Source organism: Chelonia mydas, chromosome 1 (assembly GCF_015237465.2).
Source record: "Chelonia mydas isolate rCheMyd1 chromosome 1, rCheMyd1.pri.v2, whole genome shotgun sequence".
Taxonomy (NCBI): Eukaryota; Metazoa; Chordata; order Testudines; family Cheloniidae; genus Chelonia; species Chelonia mydas.
This window is the reverse complement of record NC_057849.1, coordinates 121,603,022-121,620,258: the sequence shown is the minus strand read 5'-3', so window position 1 is coordinate 121,620,258 and position 17,237 is coordinate 121,603,022. Positions and strand designations below refer to the sequence as shown.

The window sequence follows — 17,237 nt, the reverse complement described above, 5'->3', positions numbered from 1 at the left end:
TTTACCAAGGCTAATAGGTTTAAAAGCAAAAAAAAGGAATTTTTCTCACCAAAAGCATACAGCAGTCTATAATGGCTAAAAAACCTCGGGGCCAGAACCACTCCCACAGTTCAATGATGCTTCTTTTGTCTTTCAAGTGATCTAGCTACCACCAGTAGAGATGGAGGGGAAGAGGTGACATGGAGGTCACTGCCTCTTATTTTTTTATCCTCTTCTCTTTGAGGATTTGCCCCTCCCCCCCGTCGGGGTATAGACTGTGTATATGAGATTTGTACCATCACTGGGATGAAATGTAAGTGTCTTGTTTATGCCTTCTCCCCAGCTGGTGAATGGCCAGTTAAGTAGGTCATAGCTTTTTAACAGCTTGCTGCCATTCCAGTGCATCTTTGTCTCTGAGAAAATGGTTTCTGGGCATTACCCAGAACAACATATTTCAGTAACAATCATACAGCAAAATCTCATAATTTTACACACATTTCAACAGGATAAGAATATTCAGCAGATTATAAATTTTCAAATTATACCTCTTAGGGCATACTTTGTACACAATATATCATAACCATATAAAAGTGGTGAACGTGGGGTACAGAGCGTCACATGGGGTACAGCGTGTCACACTCACTTCTTCCCACAATCCAGTAGATAGCTCCAGTCAAGAGGGACACTATGGCTAATTGAGAGTAAAACTCTCAGGGGCGTGGCAATCTACTATGGAACTCTACCATTGTAGAGCAGAGAAACACAAATCATGCCACGGTTAGAAAACAATGTAAGACTCTCTGCATACAGTGCATGCAAGCCTTTACTGAACAACCACAGCATCTTTCCTGGAGACATAACAAGAAAACTAATTCGAAGAAAGAGGCATAGGTGACGGAGGGCCTGGTCCTTTGGGATGGAATTGCTACTATCTGTATACACATCACTATGGCGATGGGCACATTACAACAACATAGACAGCACAATGCTGCAAGCTATTTCTGATATCAAACACCAAAGAGAAATAGTTTTTGTTTTTATACATTCTATTGCCATTTTCTTTTTAAAGTTGCAGAAATTTCTATTAGTCTTCAATTTTGTAAAAGATTATTTTAATGAAACCTAAACTTTGAGCCAAATTTCACTTGACAGTGGCCCTTCCAAAATATTATCTAAAAAAAGAATTTTTTTTAAGGGTGTGCATGGGGAGAACACACACATAAGTAAAGCCAAGTAGGCTAGCGGGGTGATGGAAGAAAGCACAGTTGGATACTGTTCTAGATCGACACATTCCATTCAAACAGATGTTTGAACACCATATGCCTATTGCATCTCACACTGGGCTCAATCCTGCAAGGTGTTGAGCACTTTCAATTCCTGTAAAGCCATTGTGTGCTCAGGTTCTTGCTGAATGGGGTCCATCATACATCAAGAACATTTGTTTATTTAAAGCAATTCTGCAGTCACGCAGACAACAACTCTGCACTTGATTTTCACCATTATACCGCTGGACTGCACCATTAAGCAAGCACAATTTTCACATATATGCAGCATTTGAAATCTTTACTTCAAGGATATTCAAGAAATGCAGCTATTTACCATGTCCACTGGCCAAGTAACAGTCAGAATCCAGGGATAGGCCATAAATTTCTTGTATTGCAATCCTGTTTCCTAGAATGCAAGAGACAAAATTATAAAAGCTTTTGATGAAACTGCAGAAGTGATTCTGAAAGATTTTACATACACAAAAGTACCAATTGTGAATCGTGTTTTAAGATGTTGGGGATTAGTCCTGCTTTGAGCAGGGGGTTGGACTAGATGACTCCTGAGGTCCCTTCCAACCCTGATATTCTATGATTCTATGTCATTTAAACTTGAGACTGTATACATCTCACACACATGCACACAATCCCCTTTTATTTGGCTTGTTTTTAGCTAAAGCCAATGTGTACTTCAGTAAAAGCAAATGCAGTTTTTATTTAAAAACTGGTACTCTTGTACTAACAAGTAGTCAGTGCCAAGTTTCATTTAAACATCAGGTACTGAAGTGTGCAAACTATAATCTTTACTATTTATTCTGAGAGACAACATCTGCTTCTCCCTTAGAAATTTAAATATGTATCAATCTGCAACATTCAGTTATTTGCTATTGTGAAACAGCTGACCCCCAGGAAATGTCCCAGTTCAAGGGTAGGCAAATATGCTCACGTTTGCAAGTGAGGGCAAGCCGTATTTCAAAAACCTAACAGCTTTATCAGTCAATCCCAGTTTCACATGGATTTAGGCATTCTTTGGGGATTATCATCTTAAAAAAATAGCTAAATGATATTTTGAAAATTCACCACACTCTGGATTCCAGCGTCCTTTAGACAAGACAAAACCCTCATTAATTATTGTGCATTTCAAATTGCACATCCGTGGTGGATCTGAAATGATTTAAACTTGTTTTAATGTTTTCAATCACATTATATTTTGAAGTCGCTGGGCAGCCCCCTGAGCACTTTTGCTGGCAAGAGAAAGTGAGCATTTTGGTCCTAATCCTGCAAACACTTGTTCACATGCTTACCTTTACTACCATTAATAGTCCCATCATTTCAGTGATTTGACAAACTGCTTAATCTTGTACTCCTCCTCAGAAGTGTTACCATGTTGAAATCTTTTCTCCATTTCAACGGGACTACTCAAGGTAGTAAAGATGAACATATGTGTAACGCCAGGGTACACAAGGCCTTAGGCATACACAGAATACACAGCTGCGTAGGGCACCTGAAAATATGGGGCATCACTGGGTCTTAGTGTCCACCTTCCTGGCTTTCCTATCCCTGTTCTGACTCTTCCTGCAGGTTCCCACAGCTGGCTGCTGCAGCCTGGTGACTCTTACTCCAGAGGGGATCTAGTAACTTAAAATTGAAAAAGACTTCCAGCCTGCCAAACCTATTAGCACAACACTGAAACTGTTAAAGAGCCATGCAAATGGTAATGAAGGCATTTAACAGGCATTTGCCAAACCCCAAGTATACACTGCCAGTTTCTGAGGGCTTGTCTACACTTACATTTTATAGCGCTCTAACTTGCTGGCTCAGGGGTGTGAAAAATCACCCCCCTGAGCACAGCAAGTCTGAGCACTTTAAAGCGCTAGTGTGGACAGGCTCCCAGCTGCCCCCCCTCATGGAGATGGATTACCAGGACCTCACTCCCACGACAGCACTTTGAAGTTTCCAGTGTAGCCATGCCCTGAATTTACTGGAAAAAAACAGTTGTGCATTACTGTAATATTTACTCAGAACATTTTACTCTACAGGACCTTAGTTTAAAATTTGCTTTAAAAATATCTCATTAGTGAGTTAGTGAAGCTTATAAAATCACATCTCTAAAAAATCCTTGCATAGATTTTTAGATGCACAATCTCTTTTGTCTTAAATGCTTGGATCTTCAGACATATAGTTTTTTTAAATAAATCCTTCAAAAGACCACCCGTAGCTAAAATACACATTTTAATTTTAATTTCTATAGTAAAAGAAACTTGCTTCCAAAGTCTTCCTGTCCTTTCTGTCCATCCCTTTCTCCCTTCAGCCCCTTTTGTTATGCCTAAAATCTTTGGAAACATATTTTTTAAAGTTGGTGACATTTCATAAACATGTTTATTGTTACAGAGATCACACAAAGTAAATTAGTGTTCCCTTTTTCTAAAAGCAATGAACATTGTTATGAACACACTAAACCTCTGTGACATGATTAATTTAAAATAATGTCTTTGTTTCAGTGAGTTAAATATGTAGTAATCTGGAATGACTACTTTCTGAAGACTTATGAGTACATTTAAAATGTAAAATCAGCTTAGAAATACTGATTAAGAAAATGTAAAACAGAGAAGAGCTGCATCATGTATTCCATAACATTTAATGTTGTATTAAGCAAGACAACTGACTCGCCCTTACTACAAAGTTTTTGCAAATAAATGTCTATCAAAATTCAGGGCATATCATAAAACCTGTGACTGACATTTTTTATTCCCAAATTTAGTGCTTTTAATTAGGTAGCTTCTCTGCATGTTCATTCTGCGTGAGGGAGAGGGTACAGGGGTCTTTTCAGGGAACTGTGACTCTCCGCCACCGTGAGGTGGGCCGGGCATCTTGCTATCCTTTGCTGCCTTATTTCCCCCCCTTCCCCTCGGGCTGCGAGCCCGGGCTGCCATCAGGCATAGAGGCACCAGTTTAATAATACTGTGTGGGGCTCCATAAATCCTAAGGACAGCCCTGCGGGTACACTACAGACTTCACATGGCATAGCTATGTCGGTCAGGGGCACGAAGCAGTGTGATCCCCAATACAGCTGTGCCAGCAGAAGCCTCTGTCGTAGATGTTGCTATAATGCAAAGCTGTGCTTTTACTAGTATAGCTTGTTTCACCCGTGGGGGGTTGGGGATTACTATATTGGTGCGAAGTGCTAGTATAGCTGCACCAAACTAGGCGTGTTCTGACAGTACAGAACACTGGTATTCCTGTACCGGCAAAGCGTTCCTCTTGTAGGCATAGCCTAGGTGTTTGCCCAATCAGGGCCACTATAAAGTAAAGCACAGTATTCACTCCAGGACAGTAAGAGGTCTCAAATCCAAGTTGGATAAAGTCAGACTTTTCAATTTACTGGTATCTCAGAGCAGGGGCTTAAGGAGGGATACAAATAAGATGAGGGTGGCAAACTAACTTAGAGGGCAAGCATGGAAAAAGGCACTCAGAGGATTGTGAGATAATTGGCAAAAGACAGTGGAGGCTGGCCTCATTAGCCAGGCAAGACTGAGGGGTGGAGGTGGCACTTTAAAGACACAGTTTTTCTAATAAACTTCAGGGAATAAAATATCCTGTCTGGACCGTGATCTGACATTAGTAATGCACATTATTATTGCTCTCACATCAAAAGGACAGCAATGGAAATTCATACAATCAACAAAATGGAAGCGAAAAAAGTTTAAGTTCCAACTGACAATTAGTTTCAACAGCAGCTCCCCATCCATCCACACTATGTATTTTTAAAGGCACCTATCAACAAGGTCCCAAAGCATGATGTTACCTGCAGCCATTACAGACTGTATTTATCATTATTAGAACATCTTAAGAGGAAAAATACTATGCCCCCAATGTATTTATTTTATTGAAAAAGAGCTAGATGCAAGACTTAGCAAGGATGCAGGGAAGTATTATGAAAATACTGAAGACAGGAATACACTCTGTTTCAGGCACCTTGACTGCTTCTCATTCCAGATGTGCATAAAACCTTTCCTACAGGGGAAGAAAGAGGGAATGCAGGCTTCAATGAGCAAGAGAGAGATACTAGACAATGAACAATACTATCCAATTTTCATATTGATAGCGATTGCTTATTCAAATGAGCCATATGAAGTCATAGTTTCATGTTGCAATTACCTCATCAAATGTCTCCGTCATTTTTTGCATTACATCACTGTTGCACAAACTTTGGAACATCTCAGCTGTCACCATTCCTAGATAGATGAAATTGAAATATTTGAGAATTAAATGGAAATATTTTGCCATACCATATATTAAAATTTCAAAAATAATGAAGTCCATACTATAGTAGTGGCTTTGACCTAAATCCATGGGTGCCAAAAAAAGTAACCCAAACTGTTCTACTTGTTTTTGCATTAGTGCAAGTTGACAAATAAATAGGTTATTAGCAGCTGATAACAATGCACCAACATTCAGCTTCAGAGAAGGAGCGTTGATTTTGGTATCAAACAGACACCAATTTGTTTATCCACTTGTATACCTTAAATTCCTGCGTTGGCAATATTTTATGATAGAGGTGCTTAATAAGCCATTTAACAGAACAGGCTTTGTTCTGTTCGCTAAAGCAGATAAAGTCTACAAGATTCCAATCTGTATATCCAGAGGATTTGGGAAACAGACTAAGTAATCATTTATTCTGTAGCTGTATCACCAGAAACTAAGCATGGAGTACACAATTCAGTACTTGAAAGGGAAATCACTAAGGAACAAGTGGGTGCTGCAGAAAGTAACATTGGTGCTTCAATGGATGGCACCACTCCCTCAGAATCACGGCCAAACTAACACCTCAATATGGTATAAGGGGACACTGTGCTGCGGAAGGTGCTAGATTTCAGATGAGATAGCAGTTGGTGTCTCTATGCCTGCTTTGGAAATAATTAATTATTACTTAGACTCACAGTCACTCTGAATGCATCCAATGAAGTGAGCTGTAGCTCACGAAAGCTTATGCTCAAATAAATTGGTTAGTCTCTAAGGTGCCACAAGTCCTCCTTTTCTAGTCACTCTGTAGCAAGTAGATAGAAGGAAGAGAGATACATTGTTCCTCAAACAACTGAAATGTGAGACTCAATTTGCTAGTACTTGTAAAGTACCTTCAGAGCCTCAGACGAAAATACTAGGTCAGTGCAAACTAGCATTCTGAAATCAACAAAAAATTAGGATTTCAAATTTGAACAGTCATGAAAAATATTCTTCTCAAAAGTCAGTGATTCTGTAAAGACATGTGGGCATGTTTCAGAGTGTTTGTTACACAAGAAGGTTGAACCTTGAAGCCATCATATGCATAGAACTCTCAGTAAAGTTAAGGGGAGTTGTGTGCCCAAAGGCTGAAGAATTTGGCCATTGACATCCTCCATCATTAATCTTGATATGTCTAGAGCCCATTAAAACAAACAACCCACTTCTGTATAAGTGACTTATTATAAAGGTAGTTTCTGTCCAGAAGAAACTGTCCAGCAAATGGATATGCCTATATGATACTGAATTACCTTGACAGCCTGAGCATTGAATGTAGAAGTTGATCAGATCTAGAAGTGCCACATCTCGATCTTGGATATAAGCTTCAACCCAGTCATCTACCACAGACTAAAACAGATTACAGGAAAAAAAAAAAAAAAAAAGAAAAGAAAAAAAAACAGTGATCAAAGGCTAAACAAGGTGTGATATGCTCCAGCCTGTGAAATTCTTAATATAGTATGTCTTACACTATTCTGTCACCAACAGTTATAAAAAATAGATATCCAGAATAAGTTGTCCACCATTTGGTTATGGCCACAACAGTATGTATGCACACAACTCCTTATGAAGCAAAATAAACTGTTAGAACACTATTCCCAGAACTGCACACTCCCCTATATGCAGGGCTAGAACAAACTCAGGCTATGCTAGAACAAAATAAAACACCTGCTCTCAAAACAAAAAAAAAACCCCAATGTTTATATCAAAATGCTTTCTTAGAGTTTCACAAACAAAAGAAAATAAAAAAGGCAGTCGGGCACCATCACTAATCAATATCATAAATATTTTACCAGACTCATATCATACAAAAAATGGTTACAAAAATGTATTTGAGAAGTTTACATACATTGTATCAACCATTAGAGACAGGGTATACTATAAAAACACTAGAAAGAAAAGAAAACCATCAGCTTAAAAAAAAAAAAGACTTCTATCTAAAGTATGTCACCTGCTGTTGTTACAGCAGCACCTAAGATGACTATAACTGAAAGAGATGAGGAAAAAAAGTTTTACTTTCATTTAATTTCATTCATTATTCATATATTCCAAGCCAGAAGGGACCATTGTGACCATCTAGTCTGACCTGCTGTGTAACACAGGCCATAGAACTTCCCCACTATAATTCCTTTTGAACTAGAGCTTACCTTAAAAAAAAAATCCAATCTTGATTTTAAAATTGCCAGTGATGGAGAATCCACCAATACCCATGCTAAATTGTTCCAATGGTTAAATTACTCTAACTGGTATGAATGACAATAAACAGTCACTGGACTAGGGAGAGTGAGAATGATGCTTTAGCCTGGTGGTTAGGACTCTCACTTAGGATGTGGAAGATTCAAGTCCAAACCTTATTCCAGCGACTGCATTCAGTGAAACAGCTTCAAGAGAAGAGACTGAGACCCCCTTGTACACACCAGAATAGCCTACAGCTCTGTGGGTAGGGCCCTGACTGGAAAGGTGGGAGATCCAGGTTCAAATCCATTCTCCAAATCAGACAGAGGGGGAAACTGAACCCTGGTCTCCTACATCGTAGGTAGGTGACATAAACATTGGGCTAAAAGTTATAAGGAAAGCAGCACCACCACCTTCCCACCCCATTTTGTGAATCTAGACCTTTAGGAAAAAGCTGCAAACATGTCTTTCAATGCAAAATTGATTTTTTTTTTTGATTTACCAAAAAAATTCACAATTTTCAGATTTAGTTAAACCGAAACCAAAAATTTTTTCCAATTTTTTCTAAGGGCCAGTGAACGGAATATAATTTATTTGCCCAGCTCTAACTCTAAATTTAAAGAGTGGTGAGCCCCAGGCCCTGATTCTGCAAGATGATTAATCTGTGTGCCTGAAGAAACCCCACTGAAGTTAATGAGGCTCTTCATGGGAACAGGGGTTCACCCGCACAAAGCACCTTGAAAGACTGGGGCCTACAGTCCAGAATATATATTAATTAAAAATATTTTTAAGTGGGGGGGTGGGGGAAGCACTTCTTTGATTTCATAAGGATTTCTTCAGCACAGAAGAAACTTACTGACTATACAGGGAAACAGGGTATACTGACTACTTACAAAATGCTGTCAAACTAGGAGAGCAGGGGAGATAATAGCCAGGATTTCCTAAAAGGGATGCCTAAAGTTAGTCTCTTAGAGCCACATTCAGGCACTTAAGTAGCTTGGTTTTCAAGAGTCCTGAGCTCCTAATAGCTTCCACTGCAGCCAATGGGAACCACTAGGTTTTGAAAAATCAGACGCCTTTTTAGGTGCTTAAATATTTTGGAGCCTCGCTTTAGGCACCTTTTGTTTGGAAATCCCTGCCCAAGTTGTCTCACTCACTTCTTCCACAGTTACAGTAACCTTGTTACTTGTAAGTATAGGAGTCAAAAAAAATTGCAGACAAAGTGTTATTTTGCAAGTTGACGGTATAACGACGACTACACGAAGACTCAACAGATTTCAGAATTAAACCAGAAATTCTTGAGATGTAACTAACAGAAATCATTATGTGCTCATTTCCCCTCCCAGCAGGTAGAATGTCAATTCATTCCAGGAACTGAAGGTACAGTACCTGCATTGCCCTCTTGCCCATGCTGACCACTTCAAACAACGTAACTGCTTCAACCACTTCTCCATTCTGAGGCTGGCTTGGCCTTCTGCTCCTGGAAGAATTTCTTCGTATGTGTGCACACTGTTCTTGGACCTTCCTTTTTCCTCTCTAAAATCATTCAAGAGAAGATGTGTAACCATAAGACAACTAATGGCCAGCCAGACAAATGCTCGCTCCCTGGATGGAGAGTGCTCTGTCCTCTAGCAATATGTGCCTGTTACTTCCATTACAACATTTCCCCAGGATTTGATAGAAGATATCTGTAAATGCTGTCTGACTGCCAGTGGCAAGGAACTATCAAGTATGGGGAAGGGATAAAGAAGAGGATATCCCAGGTGAAGCTTCCTTTTGCAAGAACATCCTTAAGTAGGAGAGTGTAACCGGTGAGCAGCTGCCAAGTGTAGCAACAATGACAGTCATTTCTGAATGGGGATTTGGTAAACAAACAAACAAGTCTATTTGCTTGCAGGATAAGCACTGCATTGGCATTAATGTCAGCTGCACATACTGTGTATTTAAGGAAGCTTATATCCCAAAGAGGGTTGCCAAGCCTCCAGGATTGTCCTGGACTCTTCAGGAATTAAAGATTCATCTCCAATTAAAGATGATGTCATCTGATGAAACCTCCAGGAATACGTCCAACCAGAGCTGGCAACCCTAATCCCAAAAAGAAAAGGAGTACTTGTGGCACCTTAGAGCCTAACCAATTTATTTGAGCATAAGCTTTCGTGAGCTACAGCTCACTTCATCGGATGCATACTGTGGAAAGCACAGAAGATCTTTTTATACACACAAACCATGAAAAAATGGGTGTTTACCACTACAAAAGGTTTTCTCTCCCCCCACCCCACTCTCCTGCTGGTAATAGATTATCTAAAGTGATCACTCTCCTTACTTTAGACAAGCTATTACCAGCAGGAGAGTGGGGTGGGGGGGAGAGAAAACCTTTTGTAGTGGTAAACACCCATTTTTTCATGGTTTGTGTGTATAAAAAGATCTTCTGTGCTTTCCACAGTATGCATCCGATGAAGTGAGCTATAGCTCACGAAAGCTTATGCTCAAATAAATTGGTTAGTCTCTAAGGTGCCACAAGTACTCCTTTTCTTTTTGCGAATACAGACTAACACGGCTGTTACTCTGAAACCTAATCCCAAAGTGACTTAATTGTGACTCCTGATGCCAACAGAATTTTGGATCAAACTAGCCAAGGAACGAGAGGTGAGAGGCTCTTTATCCCCATTGTCAATGCCATGCAATATCCCAGCCACTTTTCTCTTATTCAGTGTAAAAGGCTACTAATTTGTATAATGAAAGCATGAACTTACTGGGGTTTGCAAGTTGCCATTCCTCAGACAGCTGCCACTCTGTACAGTGGACCCAGGCACAGTCTCATCATGGATAGCATTTTCTCTGGAGCATAATAAACAGAAAATATCGAAGGGTATATAGGACTTCTCCTGTGAACAAACTGATCTGCACCCAAATAACAGATTTGCAATGTCTCCACAACAGGCCAAGTGGCTTTCAGAGCACAGGAAGTTAAATATTAAGGTGTCAACATTTAGGAGGAAAATGAAGTGTATGCATGGCCTATTATACCTCTGCATAATCTGCATGCTGGGTTTTGAAGCCGTTTGATTAATCTGCAATGAATTTACATCTTTTCCCAGCATTTTCCACAGTGAACCATATGCTTTAGCAAAGGCCATTTCTAAGCTGTCTTAAATGAACTCATTGCCTACCAGCAGACAAGGAAAGTTGGGAGAAAAGGTAATAGGTACAGTAACCACTTTTCATTCTACAATCATGCCTAACTTGAAATTAACTTTTAATCATAAAGAATAGGGAATCCAATTATTTTTCATAACTATCTACACAACAAAAAGGTAAACTCAGAAAAGTGACTACTTAATGGGGAACAACATTCATGGAGATTATCACATCAGTGACACAGTCACTATCAATGATATTAACAATAGTCCCATCAAAAGTATCTGAAATTTTGAAGATTCATGGATTTTTAAGGCCAGATGGGACCATTAAATCATCTAGTCTAACTTCTTGTATAACATGGGCCACAGACTTTCATCCAGTTACTCCTGTATTAAGTGCAATAAAATACAACAGTGAAGCTTACTGACTTGTTAATGTCCTTAGAACCCCTACGTGGAACAAATTTGCACCCTGCTCTTTCAACTAACTCTGCAGTCTGCAGAGCAGACCCCTGCAACTGCATAGAGACAGCTGAAGACTCAAGGCTCCAGTGTATTTTATTGGTGATAATAAATGGCAGGTTTTGTTGAAACACTTAAATTTACTTTTTTGTACCTACTGGGCTGCTCAGTATCAGCAGAATTAGGCCCTCAATGACTGTCACATAGTTTAAGTATCATTCTGCATAACACCCATGTCTTACAAAAATTTATGCACGGGCTTAAGTGAGTACTTACATTGGTTTCTATGTGACTTCTCACCATAGTAAAATTAAAATGTACATATGTGTTTGAAGGATTGAGTGCTAAAACAATAATCCAGGCTGAGTAAGATCTTAGGTAAAATTTTACTAATTTAGAAAAAGTTGGACTGTAGAGAGAGATGGATTATAGGTAGCAGCCAAGTCAGGCTGCTACATGCAAGAATTATCAAATGTTTCTCTTTGATTTATTATTTTCTGAGCTGCAGACAGTAAGTGGCTCAGTCAAATGCTGTTTAAACCACTCTAGTTCAAAACTGGAGACGTTAAAAACCTAAATATATATTTAGCTTGTTCTTCCATCACATACTCTTTTCCTGATCCCAGATGGATCTTCCCAGACATTAATCTTTTGTAGCCCACTAACTAATTAAAAAGATTCAAGATAGCGTACTTTGTTTTGTTCTTCTACATAATTAATTTCTCTCTCCCTCGGTTTTGAAGCTGGGCGTAACATTACATAGTTAGGCTAACACGTTCTTACTTGTGCTGTTTTACTAGAACACCAACACAGAGCATAGCCAATCACTTCACTACTTGCCCAACCCATTCTGTCACAATTAAAATACTTGTTATAATGCTCAATATAATTTTAACTATTTCCCCCCAATTCTTCCCATATAATGTACAGCAATATATTTGTATCATTCCATGGTCCGCGTATTTCACAGCTGCTATAATCAAATCCAGAAGTAATACAGTTCTTAAATTATGGGAAAAGTAAAGATCTCATTGTAGGACAACTCAGCTCAGGTCTTGTCTGAGCATGCAGATTACTGCTTCTAAGAACTGTTTCGTATTCAGTTCAACTAGAATTTTATATCATGCAGATCTTTCCCAGGCACCTCACGGAAGCCTGAGAGGTGATCTACAAACAAGGCTCATATGGGAAAATCATCTCTGAATTCAATAGTGTTACACAAGGGATGAATTTGGCCAATGGCATTTATGTCACAAGGCCATAGGCCTTCCACTAACTAGGCCATGAGGAGCCGCCATGCAAAAAATACTGAAGCTCCAACTTTTTAGGTCACTTGAAATATTGGGTTGCCTCTATTCCCACTGCACTGTGATGCCACAGAAAGCACCATGCTGTAACATAACCCCACCAACCTAGAAAAAGTCAGTAACATATCTTTGGGCATATTGCTCTGGCTTTTAAAAAATAATTTGACAAGAGTAAATTACAAGTTGCATACTTTTCCTTCTCTCCTCCTTTCTATTATCTGTAGGGTTTCTATTTAGATTAGAAATTCTTTGGGGCAAGGATCTTGTATGTGCAATAGGCACCTTACAGATCTCTAAACATTATACAAATGATAAATTTTAAAACCATACCCAAAAAACACACAAGGAGAGTCTTACACAGGAGCCATATTAGGAAAGTACCAACTGACCACAGCAGAAGTCAGAAAGAATACACCTCAGTATGAGGTAGGAAAACAGCCTCTCATTTAAACAGCAACCCATAGAATCAGTAAGTGTTCACCATCCCACACCAGGTACAGATTGGTGCTAGTTCCAGAAAGATGATAGCCTATGTTCAAAGCTCCTCTAATCTGCTTCCTGCCTTTCTTTATCCTTCAAGGAGGCCTGGAAAGTCTCTCCCATTCACCAGATATTCAAACAAACAGTTTGCACACATTAATAAGGGACACAATCTCAGATGCTGCTGGTCTCCAGGTTCTCCCTTTTCCTCAGAAAGACCTGGCCACTCTGGCTGCTCTCCAAGTGGATAAGCAGTCTGTAGCCTAAGCTTCCCCTTTCCCTCACTGCTCTTTCTCTCTCTTCCAGGCAGACTGATATCCGGTTCCTTTCAAGCCTAGTAGAGAGCTTCCCTAAACTATCTCTCAAAGCTGGTTTTTTGGTTTTTTCCCCCTTTTTATATCTTGAACCCATCCTACTTATTCCCTTCAGCCACAGGATGCCCCACTCAAAACTTGACATTTATGGCAAGTGTTATGGTCTTCAAGGGCACAGCAAAGAGCAACATATCTGCAGGCCACAGCAGCCTCTTTCTGCCTGGTCCAATGTGGGATTTGTACACCCACACAATAAAGATAGAAAGCTATATCAATCAATAACCACCATAGTTTAAGTTTTTTTAAACCAACATTTGGATTGTTTTATGAAGCTATGGTTCTTCCTGACTGATGTGCTTATCTAGCTTTATCTGTGTTGGGAGCAGCACATAACCTACTTTTTAGTTTCTTGAATTGTTCTGGCTCTCTCGTTTTGCATCCCTTAAAAAAAAATTTGATCTTTTTTAATCTTTATATAGTTTTTCTCTGCGATGGAGTGCAAAGTTTCTCTCTCTTCAAATGTTTTTGTTTATTTTGGTACAGAGTTTCCAAACTACAAATTAAGGCTAAGGCCAAGATCCTACAAACTCTTAAGCACATACATAACTTTTCTGCAAGACTGCTCACAGATAGAGTTATGTATATGCTTAACTGTCCGCAGTATGTGAGCCAAAGTGATGGAAACTATACCATATGGAGCCATTTAGCAGAGCAGACATTACTGAAGTAAATGAAATTTACCTACATTAATTTTATGTGCACATCTTTAACTTTCTTTGAACATATTTTATAAACAGAATTAAGTCCCTCTGTCTTGTCTCACCACAGCTGTATCAGAGCAACTTGAGAACTATTATACCTGGAGGTACCAAGGAAGAATGACACATAGAACATAAAAAGAAAAGGAGTACTTGTGGCACCTTAGAGACTAAACAATTTATTTGAGCATGAGCTTTCGTGAGCTACAGCTGTAGCTCACGAAAGCTCATGCTCAAATAAATTGTTTAGTCTCTAAGGTGCCACAAGTACTCCTTTTCTTTTTGCGAATACAGACTAATACGGCTGTTACTCTGAAACCTGACATAGAACATAAGAATGGCCACACTGGGTCAGACCAACGGTCCAGCTAGCCCAGTATCCTGCCTTCCAACCAGCGGCTGTCCTTCCCCCTTGTTACAATAAATGGGTGTCTCTTCGTTCCTCAAAAAAAAAAAAAAAAAAACAGTGGCTGGCGCCAGATGCTTCAAAGGGAATGAACAGAACAGAGTAATTATTGAGCGATACATCCCATTGCCCAACCCCAGCATCATGCAGTCAGAGACTTAGGGACACTGAGAGCATGGCATCGCATGTCTGACCATCTCAGCTAACAGCCATTGATGGACCTGTCCTCCATAAACTTATCTAATTCTTTTTTTAATACAATTATAGTTTTGGCCTGCACAACCACCCCTAGCAATGAGTTCTACAGGTTGACTGTGTGTTGTGTGAAGAAGTACTTCCTTTTGTTTGCTTTAAACCTGCTGCCTAGCAATTTCATTGGATGACCCCTGTAATTGTCAGGATCACCTCTGGAGCCTTTTTAAAAATGGCATCACATTAATTATTCTCCAATCAATTGGTACAGAAACTGATTTACATGATAGGTTACCCACCACAGTTAGCAGATAAGTAATTTCATATTTGAGTTCCTTCAGAACTCTTGGGTGAATACCATCTGGTCCTGGTGACTAATTACTGTTTAATTTAGGAATTTGTTCCAAAACTTCCTCTATCAACACCTCAATCTGATACCTCAGATTTGTCCCCTAAAATGAATGGCTCAGTTGTGGGAATCTGTCATCCTCTGCAACAAAGACCGATGCAAAGAATTCATTTAGCTTCTCCACAATGGCCTGGTCTTCCCTGAGTGCTCCTTTAGCACCTCGATCATCCAGCGGCCCCACTAACTGTTTGGCAGGCTTCCTTCTTCTAATGTATAACGGAAGCCCATTTAACCGAGCCCCCAGTATCCAGCTCTCCGTATTAACTGAACATCTAGCACACACGCAGGAAAATGGGAAAGTGACGTCACCTCCATGACACCACTACTTTTTAGCCTTGTAAAAGGACTGCAACTACTAAGCAAACACACGTATTACTGTCATTGGAGGCTAAAATAGAGATGATTAATCAAATTAAAAAGGAGAGTCGCTGACAAAAATAGCCCAAGAGTATAGCACTGGAGAAAGCACAGAATCAAACATCAAACACAATGCCAAGCAAATTCTTAAGTACAGCATAAAGAACTCTGCATCCTGGAAGACCATGAAGAACTCAAAGGACGCTGATCTAGGTGAAGCCCTTTACTGGTGGTTTACAAAGGTGAGAGAAGAAGGCATACCTATTAGTGATCCTTTACTATGTGAGAAGGCTCAGAGCTTAATCAAGCTTTAGGAGGGGACGCAGGTTTCTCTGCTAGTCAGGGATGGATCAGTCAGTTTAAAAAGCATCACAACATCCGACAACTACCAGTCACCGGGGAAAAGCTGTCTGCCGATTTGGGAGTTATTTCTGACTATAAAAAAAAATTGCAAGGTATCTTAGCCAAGCACAACTTGTCACCGGAACAAGTTTATAACTGTGACGAGACTGGCTTGTATTGAAAGATATTGCCATCAAAAACACTTAATACCAGAATGTAAAGATCTGTGCCTGGCTACAAACAAAGCAAAAAATGTTTAGCAATCCTGGCCTGTGCTAATGCCAGTCGCACATACATGCTCCCATTAACTGTCATTGATAAAGCAAAGAATCCTTGTCTGCTTAAAAATGCACTCATGGATGCTTTGCCCGTCATCTACAAATCACAGGGAAAAGCACGGATGGACGTGCTTTGTTTCGTGATTGTTTTTTAAAAACGTGTGTACCAAGCATGTGGGTTCATCTGAATGAAGAAAATATCCCACCAAAAGCTATCTTACTGCTGGACAACACACCCACTCACCCTGACAACAGAGGGCTTACCTCCCAAGATGACCCGATCTTCTGTTTTTTTCTCCTTCCAAACGGAACATCTCTTGTGCAGCCTATGGAGCAAGGCGTGCTGAAGAGTCTAATACGGCACTATAAATGGCATCTTCTTAATCGACCACTGGTGTCTGATGAAGCATCTGAGAATGAAGGCAACATGTTGCAGCACTGGAAAAAAATCAGTATCAAGAATGCTATATATGGGGTTCCAGAAGCCTGGGAAGACATCCCCAGGTCAAGCTTACAAAAATCATGGAAAAATCTATGGTCTGATGTTATCGCTAACACTTAGGACAGTGAACTTGCAGCTGCAACAGCAACATTAGCAGCTGAAGAAGAGACCAATGCATTTGTTGACCTCCTCCACAGACTTCCTGGCTGCACAGAAGTTGACAAAGATGATGTTGCAGATTGGCTCGAAAATGATTGATGCTAATGACCTGGCTATCAGTTACTGGAGGATGCCAAAATCATGCAGACTGTACACTACATGCAGACAGTGATTATGAAGCTGAAGATTCTGCCAAGGAAGAATTGACAGAAAACATTTCTCGCTGCAACTGGAGGAAACCTCTTCCTTCCGTACTTGACGCAACAGCCCGGTACCAACCCCACTGAACTGTGGTTAATGAAGTGACTTTGTGATCACACAATGACGAAGAGAACCTCTCACCTAAAAAACACTGTAAAGAAGGGGGCTATGTTTTAAAGTTTGAGTTTATCATTTCTGCATTTTTAAAAACTGGTACTCTTCACTAGCAGTGACTGTTCATGCAGGCAGTAAATAAAGCAGGTAGCTATGTTTTAATGCTTTGTAATGGTAATTTT

General features: G+C 39.8%; 1 protein-coding gene across 25 annotated transcripts in view; it reads right to left on the bottom strand.

Annotated features, from left to right (window-relative positions):
* The window catches only part of LOC102936729 (cohesin subunit SA-2), a 159,679-nt gene that overhangs the window by 131,885 nt on the left and 10,557 nt on the right, over window positions 1-17,237 (bottom strand). For 23 of the 25 annotated variants that reach the window (XR_006287816.1, XR_006287817.1, XR_006287818.1 and 20 more), the window contains exons 3-8: window positions 16,404-16,577; window positions 10,448-10,532; window positions 9,084-9,230; window positions 6,773-6,869; window positions 5,400-5,476; window positions 1,579-1,650 (exon numbers count right to left, since the gene is read on the bottom strand). Coding sequence is in view for 19 of the 25 variants with exons in the window: in XM_043537724.1 (XP_043393659.1) it covers window positions 1,579-1,650; window positions 5,400-5,476; window positions 6,773-6,869; window positions 9,084-9,230; window positions 10,448-10,532; window positions 16,404-16,453 (528 nt within the window). In the remaining 6 variants the exon portion in view is untranslated. The remainder of the gene's footprint in view (window positions 1-1,578; window positions 1,651-5,399; window positions 5,477-6,772; window positions 6,870-9,083; window positions 9,231-10,447; window positions 10,533-16,403; window positions 16,578-17,237) is intronic. The other 2 variants (XM_043537722.1, XM_043537742.1) reach the window with 1 other exon arrangement.